The 20,455-nt window shown below is 41.1% G+C and overlaps 2 protein-coding genes across 2 annotated transcripts; both read left to right on the forward strand.

Moving 5' to 3' along the window:
• The first annotated feature begins 1,283 nt into the window (after positions 1-1,283).
• PF4V1 (platelet factor 4 variant 1) lies at positions 1,284-2,471 on the forward strand. The gene is made up of 3 exons (XM_004038812.4): positions 1,284-1,450; positions 1,771-1,897; positions 2,023-2,471. The coding sequence occupies exons 1-3, from the start codon at positions 1,351-1,353 to the stop codon at positions 2,108-2,110; spliced, it is 315 nt and encodes a 104-aa protein (XP_004038860.1). The 5' UTR covers positions 1,284-1,350; the 3' UTR covers positions 2,111-2,471.
• A 14,771-nt stretch (positions 2,472-17,242) lies between these two features.
• On the forward strand, positions 17,243-19,191 carry CXCL1 (C-X-C motif chemokine ligand 1). Its single transcript, XM_004038813.5, has 4 exons — positions 17,243-17,453; positions 17,552-17,675; positions 17,789-17,872; positions 18,404-19,191. The coding sequence occupies exons 1-4, from the start codon at positions 17,354-17,356 to the stop codon at positions 18,417-18,419; spliced, it is 324 nt and encodes a 107-aa protein (XP_004038861.1). The 5' UTR covers positions 17,243-17,353; the 3' UTR covers positions 18,420-19,191.
• The last annotated feature ends 1,264 nt before the right edge of the window (positions 19,192-20,455 follow it).

A 20,455-nucleotide genomic window follows, 5' to 3' on the forward strand; every position in this document is an offset into this window, starting at 1 on the left:
TAGGAAGAACAGAGTTCTGCAAGATAGAACAACAAGGGAACACAATTATATATAGCTGTCAAGGAAGGCCCACCTGAGGAAGTGATATTTAAGCTGACACCAGAAATATGAATAGGTCTTAGCCAGCTGAATAGGCAGGTGTAGGGAGAGTAGGAGAAAGAATTGCATATTCCTACAAAAATGCAGGCTTGCTGAGCATTAGAATATCAGCTAGTTCCATCCAGTGGGTCCCTGACACCCTTCACCACTGTTAGTCAGTGTGACAGGGAACCTTGGGCTTTGGGTTGAGGGGGTACTTTGCCCTGATCAAGAGCCAAAGTCATTCTTTTTTAGAGAAGAGAAAACGGTCGATATGGATCTCTTCCCCTTTCCCGTGTGGGATTCTGTTGCATCCCCTTCACTGTCACCTCCCATCATTCTCACACTCAACTCCCAGATGCCCTGAATCCTCCCACAGAGAGCATCGCTGCTCCCCGCCAACAGTGCAGCCCATCTCACCCTGTCACTGGCAGTGACTGAAGACACAGCAGGCTCTGGGAGACATGGCCTGGCAAACTCTCCTTGTCCTCTCTTCTGGACTATTATTCAGGATTGAAACAATGAAGAAACATCCAGGAGCTAAGTTTTTATAAAAATAATGCATTCAAATATTACTTCTGCAATTTTTCTGAGAGTAACGGGAAATAGATCTTGCATCCTACGGTATACTGGGTGATTGTTGGTGGAGCCTGGCAAATCTCATCCAGAGACTAGGGAAGTTTTCCACATTCAGGTGAAATTCGGAAGAGTCATCACCTAGAGACCAAATTAAACTTATTAGTATTAGAAAACAATTGCAAATAGCACACTCTTCAAACACACAGCCGTCAAACTCAATGGTAATCAAGACTGAAGTTAGGAGCATATGGGCAGTTCTTGAGTTGAGAAGGAAACAAGAACTGTCTGGGTCCTGAAGCCACCTGCTGTGTAAGTTGCATGGTGACTACAGAGAACTCTACTATGATACAACACAGAAAATATTTCTCTTCTAAGATGCAAGTAGTGTTTCTAACTCCACAAATGTAAGTGTATATAAACTGAGGTTGGAGGTATGCATCTTTGTACCACCTCCTAGCCGAGGCAGCTGCCCCCAGCCTTTTGTTTTGTAATCTTGGCTGGCCAGAGTCTGAGTCTTCATAGCAGTGTCTTAGCTCCTACACCACAGTTCCTCGCTGTCCACCCCAGGCTTCCGGACTGGAAGGACAGGGACGGGGGATAAAAGAAGGCTGGTGAGGCCAGGAGTCACTGCCTGCAGAACCCCAGCCCAACTTTCCCTGCGCACTGGGATCCTGCTGGAACCTCGGCTGCAACATGAGCTCCGCAGCCAGGTCCCGCGCCACCCGCGCCTCCCGCCCGGAGATGCTGTTCTTGGCATTGCTGCTCCTGCCAGTTGTGGTCGCCTTCGCCAGAGGTGAGAGCAGAAACCAGGCTGGGAGGGCCAGCAGTGGCGAGGGGGAGTCCGGGAAGCCCTGGGGCTGGGGAGGAATCCTCTAGGATCATGATCGCAGCTGCACTTATTGCGCGCGTGCTGAGTCTGCGGGTACAGCGCCAGGCACTGCACGTGCACCTCGCCACCTGATCAGCACAACCTCTGTCTGAGAGAGGTCTGATTTACGGCTAAGGAAAAGAAAGCTGAAGGTAGTGGAAAAGTTCCCTAAAGTACCTCTGGCTACTCAGAGAGTCACAACTCCCACCCCTCCTCCTCTCTTACTCCCTCCCTTTCCCCCTCAGCTGAAGCTGAAGAAGATGGGGACCTGCAGTGCCTGTGTGTGAAGACCACCTCCCAGGTCCGTCCCAGGCACATCACCAGCCTGGAGGTGATCAAGGCCGGACCCCACTGCCCCACTGCCCAACTCATGTGAGTCCTCGCACTGCATCAGTCAGCGCTCCCGCTCCGTGCCTCCTCTGCCCATCCCTCCCCCTTCTAATGTCATTTGCAAACCCAAGGACTGAAAGGCACATCTCTTCTCTTTTCCCTGCCAGAGCCACGCTGAAGAATGGGAGGAAAATTTGCCTGGATCTGCAAGCCCTGCTGTACAGGAAAATAATTAAGAAACATTTGGAGAGTTAGCTACTAGCTGCCTAAGTGTGCACTTTCAATCTAACTGTGAAAGAATCTTCTGATGTTTGTATTATCCTTCTTATATTATATTAACAAAATAAATCAAGTTGTGGTATAGTCAATCTATTTCTTAATAATACTGCAAAAATAATGCTGACACATCACAATTTCATATTTTAAAATTTCCAGAATTTTAAGCAAAAAGCATTATGAAGGAAGGCTTGGTTTAATAAAGACTGATTTTGTTCAGTGTTATATGTTAGCTGATACATATTTGTTCATTTATGTGATTGCAGTACTTTATAGCTACATATTTACCTTGAATGTTACAATTAGCTTGCCAATAAATACTAGTAGCTCTTAAGCATTACTCGACAGCTTTTCTTTTTTTCAATGAAGTAAATAAGCAACACTCTGCTTTTATCCCCACAAATTCCTTAACATTGGTGATATTAAGATTCTGGGAACTAAGAGAAGTGTGAGGTAATATTTTCATTCATCCTTTAGGAAGACATTGCTCTACACTGGGGAGAAATGAAGGTGTTATAATGTGGGCATATTAGTTTCCTGTTGCTTCTCTAAGAAATTACCACAAACTCAGTGGCTTAACCAACACAAAATTTATTGTCTTGTAATTCTAGGGGTCTCAAGTCCAAAGTAAGTCTTAAAGGTTAAACTCAAGCTGTCCTCAGAGCTGTATTCCTTCTGAAGGCTCTAGAAGAGAATCTACTTCCTCTCCTTTTTCACCAGCATTCCTTGCCTCATAGCCCTTTCTCCAGTCTTCAACCTGCATCACTCCAACCTCTACTTCTCCTCTGTCTCCACTGACTCTTCTACCTTTTATATCCGGCCTACCTCTCATAAGGAGGCGTGTGAATACATTGGGCTCACTTGGATGATTCAGAAATGCTTTCCAACTCAAGTTCTCTAATACATCTGCAAAGATATATATATATATATTTTGCCATGTTAAGCAACACATTCATAGTGTCCAGAGAGTAGAACACAAGGATCTCAGGGGTGGGGGGCATTATTCAGCCTACCACCATGGACCAGAAGGCAGGACCTACTTGAGGCAGGAGAAAGCTACAGACCCTTGTTCATGAGCTAGTGCAATTTTAACCTAATGTGACAATGTGTACAGATAGGATTAAGATCTATGATAAAATACAGATGGTACAGTTCAATCTCTGTGGTGGGCTGGAAGGGAGGGAGGTACCTAGGATGACAAATTGATTAAAATAAACAATTATAGAGACTTGTGAATATCATCTAAAATTTCCACATCCACATTGCAAATTAGTATTATTCCTATTATAGAGATGAGGTGACAGTCTTGGGAAGGACACAGCTTGTTCAGAGGCTGAGCAGATCATTCTGACTCCCGACTTCCTGCTCTTGCTTTCACATTGTGCTGTCTTTCACACAGGAAAGTGGCATGTTAGCGAATTCCATGAACTAGCTGTTGAAGGTGGAGTAGGAATTTTTTGGCGGGGGAGGGGGGGCAGGCGGGCAATGGGAAGACTGGAACTGCCTCAAGATAAATAACAAGTAGAAAGACACAAGATCATTTTAAGTCATTTGCATGTTTGTACAACAGTTCATAGCACTGCAGGGTTGGAGTATCTATGGGGAGAGAGAATGAACAAGGGTCTCCCAACCAGTTTTTGCCCACTTAGTGTTTTTTATCTTCAGTATAACGTATGTACTACCACCCAAACTATCTTTCCAAAACCCAAATATTTCATTTCCCTGAATAAAATATTCAAGGTCCGAAGTCCTTAACCTGGCATCCCAGGCTGCGCTACACTCACTTTCCCTCTGTGCCGTAGTTTTCATATGTGTGAAATGAGGACATTATGAGTGTCTAACTTTATGGATTGATTATCTTAAGGACTAAATAGAGGATGCATGCAAAACATTTGGCACAGTTCCTTATATACAGTCTGAGCTTAAAAATTAACAGCGATTAATTGTGTTATAGTATTATATTACCGGTATCAATATTTCTCTTAATGTACCATTCCAGTTAGTCTGGAGTGTTGAGTAAGAATTTTTTATTTTTTATTTTTTTGTAAGACAGTGTCTCACTCTGTTGTCCAGCAACCTCTGCCACCCAGGTTCAAGTGATTCTCATGCCTCAGCCTCCTGTGTAGCTGGGATTATAGGCAAGTGCCACCAAGCCCAGCTAATTTTTGTATTTTTAGTAGAGACAGGTTGGTCTCAAACTCCTGGCCTCAAGTGATCCACCGGCCTCAGCCTCCCAAAGTGCTTGGATTACAAGCATGAGCCACTGCGCCTGGCCTGAGTAAGGAATTTAACAGAGGGCTTTTTTTTTTTTTTTGTAATAGGTAGCAAAAAAAAATTGCAATAGCAATGAAATTGTTCAAAACAAATGAACTTTGAAGGAGAAAATACTGGAAATCAGATGTGTGTGGTGTGATTTTGTTTTTGCTGCTTTCCTTTTTGTTGCCTGTCTCAAACAGCATACTTAGCTTTATTTAATAATTTGTTGATGTGAATTTAAAGGGTCAAAAAAGCAAAACAAAATTTTCCAAGTCAAACAATCCTGGAATGTTGGTGCCTCATACATTCTTGCTTCAGAATGACTTTGGTCTAACTGTCCTGAGAACACTTTTGAGTCATGTATTAATCTGTTTTGCATTGCTATAATGGAATACCTGAGGTAATTTATTAAATTAAAAAAAAAGAAGCTTATTTGGCTCACAGTTCTGCAGTCTGTACAAGCATGACACCAATGTCTGCTCAGCTTCTGGTGAGGCCTCAGGAAGCTTTTACTCATGGTGGAAGGCAAAGGGGGAGCAGGCATTTGTGATGGTTAATACTGAGTGTCAACTTGATTGGATTGAAGGATACAAAGTATTGATTCTTCACATGTCTGTGAGGGTGTGGCCAAGGAAGATTAACATTTGAATCAGTGGGCTGGGAAAGGCAGACCCACTCTTAATCTTGGTGGGCACAATCTAATCAGCTGCCAGTGCGGCTAGTATATAAGCAGGCAAAAAAAATGTGAAAAGAGAAACTGGTGTAGCCTCCCAGCCCACATCTTCCTCCCATGCTGGATGCCTCCTGCCCTCAAATATTGGACTCCAAGTCCTTCAGTTTGGGGGCTCGGACTGCCTCTCCTTCCTCCTCAGCTTGCAGACAGCCTATTGTGGGACCTTGTGATCGTGTGAGTTAATACTTAATAAACTCCCCTGTGTATATATATGTATATATTTTTTCCAGCCCAGCTGGAAAGTTAAATCTTCTGGACTACAATGTTCCTTTAATCTCAGTCTCCATCCCTGACCTGGGGTTGGAGTCTCGAGGAAAACCATGAACAACAGCTTCTGTGGTAAAGATGCCACACCAAATCGGATGTTGTCTGGATTGTTGAATATATATGGAATACACACACACACACACACACATGCACACACACACATATTCCATTAGTTCTATCCCTCTAGAGAGCCCTGACTAATACAGTGTGTCACATAGTGAGAGAAAGGGAGCAAGAGAGAAGGAGGTGCCCGATTCCTTTAAATAGCCAGTTTTGTGAAGTAACAGAGTGAGAACTCATTCATTACCGTGTGGAGGGCACAAAGCCATGCATGAGAAATCTGCTCCCATGACCCAAACACCTCCCACTAGGCTCCACTTCCAACACTGGGGGCCACGTTTCAACATGAGATCTGGAGGGGACGCACATCCAAACTGTATTAAGTTACTGCCTTTATCTGCATGGGCATGGGGAGAGGGCTTTGCTCCTTGGAAAATCCCAAGCGACACAGCAACTCCCTGTTGTTGTTTCAACATTCATGGAGTAATAAAGATTCAGTGCACTTAAACTCCCCTCTAGATGGAGGCAGTCAGCATAAAATGTCCACAAACTAGGGACTTACCACATAGTCATGGTGTCTATCAATGAAACAAAACCATCAAAGGACATTTTGACCTTGCAAGTTGTTCTGCATTTTTATTATTGCTTTTTTTCCTTCTAAGACCTTTGTGGTAAAATAATTTCCTCTGTAATGCATAGGATATTGAAGACTTCTTTGTTTTTAAATACATATTCATATTTTTCTCATTGTAAAAGACAATGCATCTTCACTCTAAGTAACAGAAAACAGAGGCAAAAGAATAGAAACTATTTTTTAAAACTTGTAATTTTGCCACTCAATGTTCTTTTTCTTTTTGGACATATTATCATTTGACATGGTTATAAGTTGAACTGCTAATTTTCAATAAAGTATCAATTATTTGTACACAATCATAAAGAAAACACTTAGTAATTACTTAAGTGCATTGCAAGCACTTAGGGAGCATTCCTGTCCCAATTTTACAAATAGGAAACCAAGTCCAGTGTAATAGAATTAGTTTTCTTTGGCCAGAGAATGAATAGCTAACTTATGTGATCCAGCATTCACTTATATATATATGTAGATCCTATGATTCTTATATTCATTGTGTGTATATGTATGTGTGTATGAATGTATGTATATATTTCCACACATACAGATACATGCACACTCACACAAACATAAAACAAGTTCATAATGCAATACTTATATTTGCTTTGTACTGTGTGTCCTCATATTTTGTGTTCTATTCTACTCTATCCTACCACATTCCATTTTTTAAAAGATGTTGGCCACACCACTATAAAGTGATTTCATAACCTACTGATGTACCATGATGTGTAGTTTAAAAACACTCCTCCAGTTCTTTGATTAAAGAGTTAAGTTGTGACGGTCTATATTGGATTCCACACTCCAGATAAAATGCTTGAAGAGCCATTAGGGGCAGGATACTAAAGCCTAGCTGAAAAGTTAAATCTCCTGGTCTATAGTGTTCCTTCAATCTCAGTCACCATCCCTCACCTGGGGTTGGAGTCTCGAGGAAACCCATGAAAAACAGCTTCTGTGGTAAAGATGTCACACCAAATAGGATGTTGTCGGGATTGTTGAGACTCTAGGTCCTTTTCAGCTTGGGCTACCATTTATATTTCCTGACCATCTGCTTCAGACGTGTACTTCCTAGCTTGGTCCCAAATGTAAATTGGGTTAAGAACAGAAAACACATCGATTTCTAGGAGGGCTCAAATAAAAGCAGCATATTCACACTCAGTGGTCTTAACTAGCTGTTATATAAAATTCTTCTTCCTATATGGGTTTTTTCCTTATTATTCCTGTAGATGCTGGCATTAGCCCAGTGGGCTTTTGAGAAAGACAGTTTGGGTTGTATCTCAGCTTTGACTCTGTGTGACCCTGGATCTCCTCAGTTCCCTTATTCCAAAACAAGGACAATAAAGCCCACCACACAGGGTACTGAAAAGGATTAAGTCACACTTATAATAGGATCCAGTATGGGTTCTTACTCAGAATTGAAGCCTAGTAAATAAATGTTTCCTTTCCTTTCCTTGGAGTTCTACTCTCAGGGAACATAACATTTCCAGCAGAAGCCACGATCCCTGAGCTAGCAACCAACTCTTTAAGAATACAGCCAATAAGCCAGAACCCTTGCTCAGAACCACAACCAAAGCTTGGGTGCAGACAGCTAGTTAAGAAAAAATTTAGCATGACAGACACAAGTAGTATTTTCCTGATAACAACTAAAAGAAAATTAAATAACAAAACCACAATGTTTGTCAGCCAGCATATCTGTAAGATTATAAAATATACAGGACATCTAGTGTACTGTATATTTATACAGGAGGCTGGCTTAGCTATTTTTCCAGGAAAGAAAACAAGAAAAAATAAACTTTAGACTTAAATTTGCCAAGTATTTACTTCTTCACTGAAGCAGGCACAACATGAGGATTATGTCACTATTCAGCATTTGTGGTGAGAGGCAATCCAACTTGAAACAGAGCAGTCAGAACAGAGTTGGAACAGCCAGCTCTTACTTATCAGCTGTGTTGGAGAAGCAGTTTTCTTTTCTCAGTAATTCTAGGGATAGCTATAGGGAATGTTAGGAAATAAGCAATAAAGCAATTTACACACGCCTCCATCAGAATAACTATTAAGCTTCACTGGAATTATTCCTTTATCTATTTTCCTACTTTAAATCAGAGAATAAAGATTAAGCCTATTCCATCTCTTCATTCTGGATTTCAGAAAAATGCCTGATAGAGTAGGTGTTAAGTAAATGTGTGTCAAATATTAACTACTTGGAGAAGAATAAATCTGCAGTTAGTGCTGTGAAGTAATGGTGCAGTTGGGTGCTAAGGATAAGCTACTCAGCCAACAGAAAGTTAGTTGAAAATTAAAGAAAGACACCGTTTTCCCAGCTCTCGATCTTGTTAGGCTCACTGATCTCGCCAAGTTATTCATAGACATTATAACACACCCATACTATCTGCCTCATCAGTGATTTGTTTGATGTTTTAATTAGAGTCACATTTGTAACTATTAGGGACTCTGTTAAGAGTTCCCCTCATCTGTCTATTCACGTGCTCTCATCATACACAGATGCTATGATATAGACATATTAAACATTATTTTATTATAGATGTTTGCTTCAATGTACAACATACAGATGGTAAATTACACACAACCAAGCCCTTGTTCCTCCTCTTTCACTATAATACCCACCATATCTAATTAGATCTTGTATTTCTTTAGTGTCCTTAATTAACTACTTACTTAATTAACTAGAAATGTCAATCAAGGAACTAGCTCAGTCACACACCAGTAGAGCAACCTCTTTGAAATCAGTATTGTTCAGGAAAGTCTGTTTCAAAGATTACCTAAGTAAATGGACTGATCAAGAAGGTAAAAAGGAAAACACAAATATTTCTTACCAAAAAATTGAAGGATAATGAATGTTGGAAAATACTATGGACAAGATGTTAACATAAGTTCTCATGATGATTCAAACTTTTCTTTGCTGAAATCTGCTTTTTTATGCTATGTATGCTATTTTCATTTGTGGTTTATATGTTCATCCTTCAATTTCCTAAATTTTGTTTTCAGAATGACAAAGTCATAATAACGTTTTCTTCTCCAAAACAAATTTCTTGCATAATTATTTCCAAGAGAAACTTTTCATTTCCTTATCCTTTGCAATCCTGTAATTCTTTTTTTTTTAATAAATATATGCTCATGATGTCATTACTTGGTGAATACCACTTCCAGATAGGTCAGAAAACAATCTTAAAGAAAACAGAGATGCAAAAAGATTTATAAAAACCTTTTTAAAAAACAATAACCGGCCGGGCATGGTGGCTCACGCCTATAATCCCAGAACTTTGGGAGGCTGTGGCGGGCGGATCACCTGAGGTTGGGAGTTCGAGAACAGCCTGACCACTATGGAGAAATCCCGTCTCTCCTAAAAACATAAAAAAATTAGCCAAGTGTGGTGGTACATGCCTGCAATCCTAGCTACTCGGGAGGCTGAGGTAGGAGAATCACTTGAACCTGGGAGGCGGAGGTTGCAGTAGCCGAGATCATGCCATTGCATTCCAGCCTGGGCAACAAGAGTGAAACTCTGTCTCAAAACAAACAAACAAACAAAAAAACAAAAACAAAAAATATAAAAACAATAACCACCCCTCCAAAAAAAAATCTGGCAAAGCTAATATATCAAATGATTCTCAGTGTTACCTGAATGATTTTAAGTATCTGTAGACTAATCATAACATCAGATTATCATGCCAGGAACAGAAAAACAAATAATATAGCATTGCAAGAGAAAGTAGTCAGGCTAAACAAAGAATTTTACATTAGAATTCATATTTTATCCAACTTTTCCTCTTCTACTAAACTTATCACTGTGCCTTTTACACGCAGATGAATTTTAAAATGTGTGGGAAGAATAGCTATTATCTACTCACTTACTGCCTAGATCATGAACCTGTAATGACCTGGATTGTTCTATCAGCCCTAAGGCAAATGATCTATAAACCAAACACAGATAATCCAGCTCCATCTGTGACGAGGACCTCCCTGGCCTTATTCCTAACATTGTTCCCCTTCTATTCCACACCTGGGAGAGCTCAAGCCCTCTGGCTTTGGATGCAGGTCCCATCTGTCTCTTTAAATGTATTGGCAGACCTGGGCATCAGAGCTTTGTAAGGACTTTGGTTCAGACTCATTACTCTGGCTTTCCCAGGTAGGGGATCCCCTTTTCTAGCTCTTACTATAGAATTCAAACTGTGGCTCTGACCCAACTGTCATATCTGGTTTCATTAAATGTCCACTGGCATCTTTTATTCTGGTCCTGAAAAGTCAAAATAGGCAAAAGAAACTAAGGAAATTCCACAGTCTATCAAGGGAAGCTTCCACATATCCTGACTTAAGGATATTTTAGTTTTAAAACAGTGACCTGAAACCATTGACTCATGCATTATGTCAGCAAACATTTGTTGAGTGCTTAGCATGAACCAGACTCATTTTAGAGACTTTTTCTTCTAGCTCCTTCTAACTCCCTGTTTAAAAACTTATCTTCATGTTTACATCTTCTTTTTCCAGAGTCCTGGCACAAAGCTTCCCGTGAACTTTCAAGACCAGATATTCATAGTTTTTGATGGGTCCCTAGGAAAACCACTGGTGTGAGAGAATTTTAGAGTCTGGTGGATGCAAACAGGAATGAGATATGATAGCTTTCCTTGCAGAATACACAATCCAGTACGGGAGTATGTAAATCAATGCTCCCCACAATGTGATTTGTATCCAAAGACCAAGATAACCCTTTGGAAGGAAAGATGGGATTTTAATGGAAGTGACATTTGAAATGGTCCTTGATTGATAAACAGGAGCCTTCAGTGACTGGGCTCTGCCTATCCTTCTGCTGGATCAATCTAAATATTAAATTCTGTGTTAAAAAAATAAACGGCTGATTTTTGTTTTCAGGTCACACCACACTGTTGCCAGTTTCCATTCCTTTGCTTGTTTGGTCTGCCTCTTCTGAAGTGGGTCCCTTCCCAACTCACCTTAGGTAGCACCCTCTACCAGAAAGTTTTCTCTGGAAGCTCCCACCCTTCCAAGAAAAAGGGTCAGATGTTCACCTCCTGTGAGTGCCCACAAAACTCTGCACACAGCTGAGTGTCTTGAACCTCCACACAATGCCATATCTTTCTGTGCCACTCTGTAGATGTGAGTTCAGTTGAAGCAGAGTCTTCTTTTCCCTCTTTGTAATCCAATTTAGAGCCCAATTTAGTTCCTGGATTATGAGTGGTAGATAAATTTTGAATGGATGAATGGACAGATGCATTAACAATAAAGTAACTAGAGCAACTATGTAGGAAAGTTGTCTGTAGCAGAAGTGTGGAAGATGGGTGGTATTAGGCAAGACTATTTCACTGGCAAGAGACAGACATCTAATTTATACCATCTTAAAAAAAAAGAAAAGAAAGAAAATCTGCTGGCCTACATAACTGAGAAGTTCATAAATAAATCAGAGCCAGCTGGAGGACCTAGGTGTCCATACATATACTTAGATGGTCCCCTTCATGTCTTACCTTTGCTTTTCTCTGGGCCAAATTCACTCTCAGGCAGGTTCTCTCCAAGCATTACAAAATTCCAGGCCCTCATTTTACCAGTTTTGCAATCCCAGTGAGAATTCAGAACCTCCTTTTCATTCGTTCCAGCAAAAATTCTAGGAACTATTTCTAATATAGCCAGGCTATGGTCACTTGTCCACATCTGAATTAATCAGCAGGGTTAGGGCTGGGGGTGGCATACAGGAAGGAACTGAGAGATGGGTTATCCTACCTGAACCCTACAGACTAAGAGCTGGTAATCGAGGGGGTGTTCCGAGAAGGGGGTGCCAGACAAGCAGTCTTTGGAAGACTGAATAGAGAGGCTGAACTTAACTCTAGCACCCACTATGCCCTTGTACTTTGGGGGTGAACTGATCCAGAAATCTAACATCATATTCACACATCTTTATTCTTCTCCGCTCAGAGCCAGAGTCATTACATTGGAAGAGATGAGTATAGAGAAATAGGTACAGCAGGTGTGAGGGACAAGAGTTCCTAAGGCAAGTAGGGGCAGAGGAGAGCTGCCCCACCAGTTCCTGCCTGCCTTGAGCATGGTCACTTCTCAGGATGGAGCAATGCCTCTATTTAGGCTCCCCTAAAATACAGAGCTTGAGTCATGGGCTTGCCATGCATGTAATTGATTTGGGGAAATGTTCCCAACACAGAGGACTCAAGAACAGGAAAGAGTAAAATAGGAAAAGAGGACATGGGCAACTGGGGTTCAATCCTACTGGATATCCTCTGAGAAATGATGTAGAATGTCTGCCCAAAGCATGAAAAATGGGAAAACATGTATCTTTTGCCTCTGGTTTCTCCTGCGAAAGGGATGTTACATGGCAGCAACAGAGAAACATTGGGCTAGTGAGTGAAAAATACCTGATGCAGCTGAGGCAGGGAGCTGCCAGGTGACATCTGCAGGCAGCAGAGTGCTACAGCAATGACAGACAAACAGGTCTAGGAAACATGAGCTCCCAGATTTGACTGCTAATTATGAAAGTTTCCATAGTGATTCCAGGCAAAATGGAATTTAGCTACCAAAGCTTCCATTTTTAAAGTTTCCTCCATTTCTTTAAGAATTGTTGCTTGCATACGTTTAAAGACTGCGTAAAATCCCGTCATTCAACTCTTGAAAAAAATTAGCTTGGAGGAACATTTGTTCCAACAAGACAATGAATTTGTTTATTTTTCCAGGCTACAGCATTCCTGTGCTTATAAATTTTGAATTTTGGTTTACGCGGATTTCATTGATACAAGTGGCATATTAAGGAGGAAATAACAACAAAAAATTCTTTCCATTCCAATTCATTTACACAAAATGTGATTTTGATGAAAATTTTCCTGAGTCAAGTTCTGTCTAATCTGCGGATGCCCACTGCTTCTTGACATGCTTAATTCGCTTCATTCTCTTGGCAGCTCCTGTGGAGCTCTGCTCCCCCTGAGCGCTCTCATTGCGTCAGTTTTGGGTTGGGTCCTGAGATGATTACAGCAGAAACACTTGTATTTTTCTCCAGTTACCAGAACTAGATGAGAGATTTGGGCAGCATGATTAATGATGAAGGCAAACTATTTAATCCTATGAAACATGATGAAGTGTCCAAACTCGGCAGTAGATATTTTGGATTTTCATATTTGAACAAACAGGCACTAAACGAAAATTCAGTTTCCTCTCTAAAAGCTAGCAGATGAAACACGCATGGCCATTTAATTTTGGTGGCATTCTAAATGAATTCAGAAAGAGAAACTTTTTAAAAAATAAACTATTTTAAAAAAAGAAACTAAAAAATAAAAAAAATTATTTTGAAATAATTTTAAGTTTATAAAAGTTGCAAAGTTAATACAGTATCTGTGTATCTTTCACCCACTTTCCTTTAAAGTGAACATTTTACAATATCATGGTATATTCGTCAAAGCTAAGAAACCACCACTGACACATTACTTTTAACGGAACTCCAGATTTTATTTGGGTTTTGCCAGTTTTTCCATTAACATCCTCTTTCTGTTTCAGAATGCAAACCAAAGTACCACACTGCAGTGAATTGTCATGTCTCCATAATTTCCTCTGGACTGTGATGGTTCTTCAATCTGCCCTTATTTTTCATGACATTGACAATTTTGAAGAGTACCACTCAGCCATTTAAGATTCTTTGATTTAGGTTTGAAGCATGCTTTTCTCATGATTAGACTTGGGCTATTAATTTTTGAAAGAGCACCAAAGAGGTATGCTGTTCTTGTGACATCATATCAAGGGGGTACATGATATGCACATGACATCACACTGATGACGTAAATCTTCCTCATTTGGTATAGGGCGAGTTTACCAGGTTTTCTCATGGCAAAGTTACTATTTTATTTTTCAGAATTGTGTACTTCAGGAAAATATAACAAGCTATTTCAATGCCACAGGAAAGATATGCTGTTAGTGAAACAAAATTATGGAGATGTATGACCATTTTGCTGTGTTTTCATTTAAGAATATGTAAATTTGAACCATTCAACTAGGGCAATAACAGATTTTTTAAAATCATTCTACTCTTGAAAGTATTAATTATATATCACAGAGTGTTTTTATCATAGTATAATAGTTAAATGCCATTTTATCTGACTTTGATTTCCAGGCTCAAGGATGTATGACCTTAGGCAAGTGACTTAACCTCTCTGCACCACAGTTTCTTTATTCGCAACTTAAAATCTCATAGACACAACAATATCTACTGATACTGTAGTTATCAGTACAAGCACAGGCTTGTTTGGAAGACTGAATGAGTTAATATTTGTAAACTGCTTAGAAGAGCAGAAAATAAATGCTCTGCCCTTTGCCTCGGGTGTAGAGGTTTAGCAATTTGCCCTTGGCATGCAGCAGCATAATCAAGGAAGCAGCATATTTTTTATTTACCAGAATTCTGTAAGCTCTTATAATTTAGCTCCTTTGTTGAAGAAAAAAAAGCAAATATTCAGTGACCTGTGAATGTTTGTTTCATAGACAAAGTGAAGAGACATTAGAGAAGAAAAATCTCTTCTTGCCTTTTTGGTTTGTATAAACTTTATAAAATGAGCATATATTACAACTACAATTAGAAAACAAAACAATACATTTTTCAAGTTTTAAAGAATCATTTCCATGTTTCTGGAAATTTCAGTTTCCCATCAAATCCCAGAAAAAGAGTGATAATAAGAGGTGTAATCACTCAAACTTTCAATTATGCATGAGCTAGTCACACACTTAATAAACTTTAGATTATATGTCATTTCCTATTCCTTACTACTAATTTGAACCTTCCTGTAATTTTCTTGATTTTTCCCTTAGAGTCATATTGATAAATACTAGAGTTTTTAAAAAAAATAGTCATTCCTTTAGTACATCTTTTCAATAAATAAGATGAAGACTATTACATTCAAAGTCCCTTTTTATATACATGAAGTGATTGAAAGGTGGACTACAAAATAAACCAATGATCTGTCTGAACGGTAACAAATAAAATTTCATCTAAGTGTACCTCGTGGTAGAGTACATATTTGTCTTCCTTTCTGAAAGCCTGATACAGAAAATTTTATTTCAATTTTTGTAAATTCTCAACTGAGTTTCTTTTTAAAAAAATTTAGATTTAGAAGTTTGCAGCATTGATTACAGCTTGAAACTGATGAAGATATTTGGGACACTGTATTTGGTCTCCATTGGGTCAATGCTTTTTCATTTATTCTTTCTGTTAAGAAATATAAGTAATCAGGAAGATGTGAAAAGAGAAATAATTGAAAAAGACTGGAGTACATATACTATCTACAGTGTCTGTTTTAAAGAAACAGCATTCTAGCACACCTTTCTACCCTTGACTAAGATTACTGTAATGAGAGCACCAGTACCCCTGAGTAACCAAAAGGGCATTTTGGAAACTGAGCTTTTGGTGTTTATATGAACATTCTGTCTTCCAGGACCTGCCTCGATTTATTCAAGACTCATACTGCTGTATATGGTGTTGTATACATTAGGGGTAGTTGGGTAGCAGTAACTGATACAGAAAATTTTAAATGTAAAAAACACTGGGGAGTGAACCTTTCCATTATATATATATATAAATTCACATCAGGATGAGTTTCTGTTTAGGCAATGTTGGAAAACGCTATTTCCATTTTTTTTATTTAACTAATATTTAACAAACATTTATAAGGCACTTAAATCCATGCTGGCTCTTACAAATGTTGACTCATTTCTCAAAACCACCTTGGGGTAGAAACGGAGAGGCTAAACAACCTGCAGGCGATGCTTCACTACTAAATGCAGGTGGCAGCCTTGCCTGTGTTCTCTGCTTGGCTAGGAACACAGGTCTTACCTATTGAGCTGGGCTGTGTAGAACTCTGTTGTGGAGACATCTGCCCCTGGGGCAGAAGCCTCTGCTTTTTCCCCTTCCTCCCATCTTACTCCATGTCTCCGAGAGCTCTGAATCCCACTTGGAGAATCACACTTAAACCCTCTAAAAACCTAATGATGAATAAAAATAAGTTCTCTAGAACTTCTGGAGAAAAAAGTAATAAAGCTACCAGGTTAAATGACTGAAATTCCTGAGAGAAAACAACATGTGTGTGTTTCTCTAGAAAGGGGGCCCAATACTGAATACCAGGAAGTCCTATAGTAAATGGAATGTGACTCTATGTGGGATCCGGCGTTCCTATTTCATCCGAATGCATGTCTGCTGCTTCAGTGGGAAGGGTGCTTGCACACCAGGTACCCACTCCCTGGTGTCATGTGCTATGCAGTCCAAAGACAGAACCAGGAATGGTGAGCCCATGAGCCTGCCGGACCCAGCCCCTCCGAGGTCCGGAGTGACAACCAGTGCCGTATTTCTGGATCAAACCTGAACCCCTCCTACAGGGAAAAGATTTCCAGGGGATTTTGAAAGTTCCAACATTTTACGGGGAAGAAGGAAGATATGCAGGATATGAAAGAAGAGTTCATGTTATACAGCCCTGGCTTCCACTGACGCTAACACTGGATTCAGCTTTTGACACTGATAATCTGTTGCCACCAAATGGAAAACGTAAACAAGGTATTCTAAGTGTGGTTAGAGAATATGCAACACAAGGAACAAGCAGAACATTCTTCTCTGGAATCTGACGTAATGGACTGTACTTTCACAGACAGCATTGATGTTAGATGTACGTGAAATAGGCTAAACTGAAAATAAGAAAGGCTGAGGCAGAGAGGATAATATAGCTCCAGCCTATCTCCCAGCACCTTGTTAATTTCTCTCAACCTCCAGACACAAATCCGAGACATAACGCTCTTCCTCCAAAGAGGTCGCGCCTTCTCTGTGGTGGTTCTCAGGGATCCGCCCCAGCTCCTTCTCCGTTCCCAGCCCCACACACAGGGATCACCAGGCACCCAAGATCCCACCTCTCAGGTGGTATCTTCAGCGCTGGCTGCCACTCAGCCCCCCTCCAGGGATCTGGGGCAGAAGGAGAATATCCCAGAGTCTCAGAGTCCACAGGAGTTACTCTGAAGGGCGAGGCGCGGGCTGCATCAGTGGACCCCCACACCCCACCCGCACCCCAAGCGCTCCACGCTGGGGGCGGGGCCATCGCCTTCCTTCCGGACTCGGGATCCATCTGGAACTCCGGGAATTTCCCTGGCCCGGGGGCTCCAGGCTTTCCAGCCCCAACCATGCATAAAAGGGGTTCGCGGATCTCGGAGAGCCACAGAGCCCGGGCCGCAGGCACCTCCTCGCCAGCTCTTCCGCTCCTCTCACAGCCGCCAGACCCGCCTGCTGAGCCCCATGGCCCGCGCCGCTCTCTCCGCCGCCCCCAGCAATCCCCGGCTCCTGCGAGTGGCACTGCTGCTCCTGCTCCTGGTAGCCGCCGGCCGGCGCGCAGCAGGTGGGTACCGGCGCCCTGGGGTCCCCGGGCCGGATGCCGCTGGGGTAGGCGCCCAGCGCCGACAGCCTCGCTCAGTCAGTGAGTCTCTTCTTCCCTAGGAGCGTCCGTGGCCACTGAACTGCGCTGCCAGTGCTTGCAGACCCTGCAGGGAATTCACCCCAAGAACATCCAGAGTGTGAACGTGAAGTCCCCCGGACCCCACTGCGCCCAAACCGAAGTCATGTAAGTCCCGCCCCGCGCTGCCTCTGCCACCGCCGGGATCCCAGACCCTCCTGCTGCCCCAACCCTGTCCCCAGCCCGACCTCCTGCCTCACGAGATTCCCTTCCCTCTGCAGAGCCACACTCAAGAATGGGCGGAAAGCTTGCCTCAATCCTGCATCCCCCATAGTTAAGAAAATCATCGAAAAGATGCTGAACAGGTGAGTTATGGTTTCCATGTACACAGGCGACTGGAGCCGTTGGTCAGAAATACTGGCATGTGCCCCCTAAAAATAAAATCAGGAAAACCCAGGGGTTAGTTGAAGGACTAGAAATTGGGATTATTGTTTTCACAATTAAGGTTTCCTTTACGATAATTACTGCTCTGGTGCCAGAGGATATTCCCAATGCCTGGCGTCCCCACCCTGGTTCCTCCTTCGTTCCAATGAATGTAGGTAAAACTGCCTTCATTTGAGGCCCAGTATGACAAACAGCAACAGGTTCTGGCTGTTTTTAATCCAATAGTACAGTGGAGACCACCGCCCCACCCCACCCCCATTCCTAAAAGAGCATCCCAAGCTTAGAGGTCCCTGCCACACAGCACAGCTGTCATAGGCAGTAGCCACTTGGTTGCCAGGCTGGGAAAACTGCATTCGGAAAACTCTAGAGGCTGGAGGAGCAGGGCAGGAGAAGAGTGTTGTGCAATCAGCTTTCCCGAGCACCTACTCAGGGCACCCATTTTCTCATTGCAGTGACAAATCCAACTGACCAGAAGGGAGGAGGAAGCTCACTGGTGGCTGTTCCTGAAGGAGGCCCTGCCCTTATAGGAACAGAAGAGGAAAGAGAGACACAGCTGCAGAGGCCACCTGGATTGTGCCTAATATGTTTGAGCATCGCTTAGGAGAAGTTTTCTATTTATTTATTTATTCATTAGTTTTGAAGATTCTATGTTAATATTTTAGGTGTAAAATAATTAAGGGTATGATTAACTCTACCTGCACACTGTCCTATTATATTCATTCTTTTTGAAATGTCAACCCCAAGTTAGTTCAATCTGGATTCATATTTAATTTGAAGGTAGAATGTTTTCAAATGTTCTCCAGTCATTATGTTAATATTTCTGAGGAGCCTGCAACATGCCAGCCACTGTGATAGAGGCTGGCGGATCCAAGCAAATGGCCAATGAGATCATTGTGAAGGCAGGGGAATGTATGTGCACATCTGTTTTGTAACTGTTTAGATGAATGTCAGTTGTTATTTATTGAAATGATTTCACAGTGTGTGGTCAACATTTCTCATGTTGAAACTTTAAGAACTAAAATGTTCTAAATATCCCTTGGACATTTTATGTCTTTCTTGTAAGGCATACTGCCTTGTTTAATGGTAGTTTTACAGTGTTTCTGGCTTAGAACAAAGGGGTTTAATTATTGATGTTTTCATACAGAATATAAAAATAAAGCACTTATAGAAAAAACTCATTTGATTTTTGGGGGGAAACAAGGGCTACCTTTACTGGAAAATCTGGTGATTTATATCAATATTTCTCAATTTTTTAATTGTGTTTATTTATCTGGGTGTTCAATTTGCTATACAGATAAATCAAACTATGAGTTATGCTTCATTTCATGTGGTGATTGCTGCCAATACCCTTGGCTCTCACCTAGTGAAGAATGTGCTTTACTAAACTATGGGCTGGCCCCTAATGGGAGAGTCACTGATATAAATTGCCCTTTTTATAAGAAGTTTCTTTCTGTCTTGCTACTCAAATTTACCTCCTTAAAAATATTTATATTATCTTAACAAGGGCTCTCATTTCATTGCTTTTGTTGAACAATATTTCTCATAATTGTTGACAATTTAATGAAGCTGGCAGTGAAATGGTGGCTAAAATATTTCATTTTTCAAAACTCAAATCATTTGTGTCGTCAATAGAAGCAAAAGTGAGTGGCTGAATGCTTCACCTGTGAAAAGATCTGATTGAAGTTTGGGCTCAGCTTTCTAACCTTCACATATAAATAATTAGCACTAAGATTTGCGGTGTTTCAATCCTTTATAGCAATATACCAACTATAATGGTTTTAAGATTGGACTGCATTCATTTGCATCGTTCCTAGTGGAATTTTGATGGGACCTCATAGAGCGGTTGCCTTCTGGGGAACTCTGTATTCAGTGCTGTCCCAGAACAGCAGCAGCACTACAGGTTTTTAGGACAGAAGCAAAATTGGCATGTCTAAGGAAGAAATACCCCAATAATATAAAAGAAACCACACTCCAAACCTGAAAAGGAAGGATGTTCGTGCATGCATGAGGTGTGTGCTTGTTTCTGATTCAGAACTCATTCAGAAATCCTGAGCCCTGGGTAACTGCCTCTAACAGAGGCAAGAAGGTGAGACTGGCAGCCTCAATACTTCAAATCAAATTCTGGATCGTCCCAAGAAGCTGGGCAAATAAAGGTCATAAGCAACCAGAAACAAACTCTGTGAGCTTTTCTCACAACTAAAAAAGTTAAAAACAAGAATCTCTGCATAATTCCAACATTATTAGTTAATTATGAATGAGATGAGGAAGAAGAATATTTGTAAACTATACATAAGCAAATAAATGCAAACCATTTGAGAAACTCCATAAATGGTAGCATTCACTCCCTAACCCCAAGTTAGAGGACACTGGAAAATGTTTACAAGTAGCATCCAAGGGTTCAATAAAACCACTCCTTACACCTAAGACAAGTCCTTACCCTCAAACATTGGAGCTTGCTGTACTGGCTACCTAGCTCTGGCTAATATGGAACAGGGAACATAAAA

The sequence above is a fragment of the Gorilla gorilla genome, chromosome 3 (genome assembly GCF_029281585.2).
Source record: "Gorilla gorilla gorilla isolate KB3781 chromosome 3, NHGRI_mGorGor1-v2.1_pri, whole genome shotgun sequence".
Taxonomy (NCBI): Eukaryota; Metazoa; Chordata; class Mammalia; order Primates; family Hominidae; genus Gorilla; species Gorilla gorilla.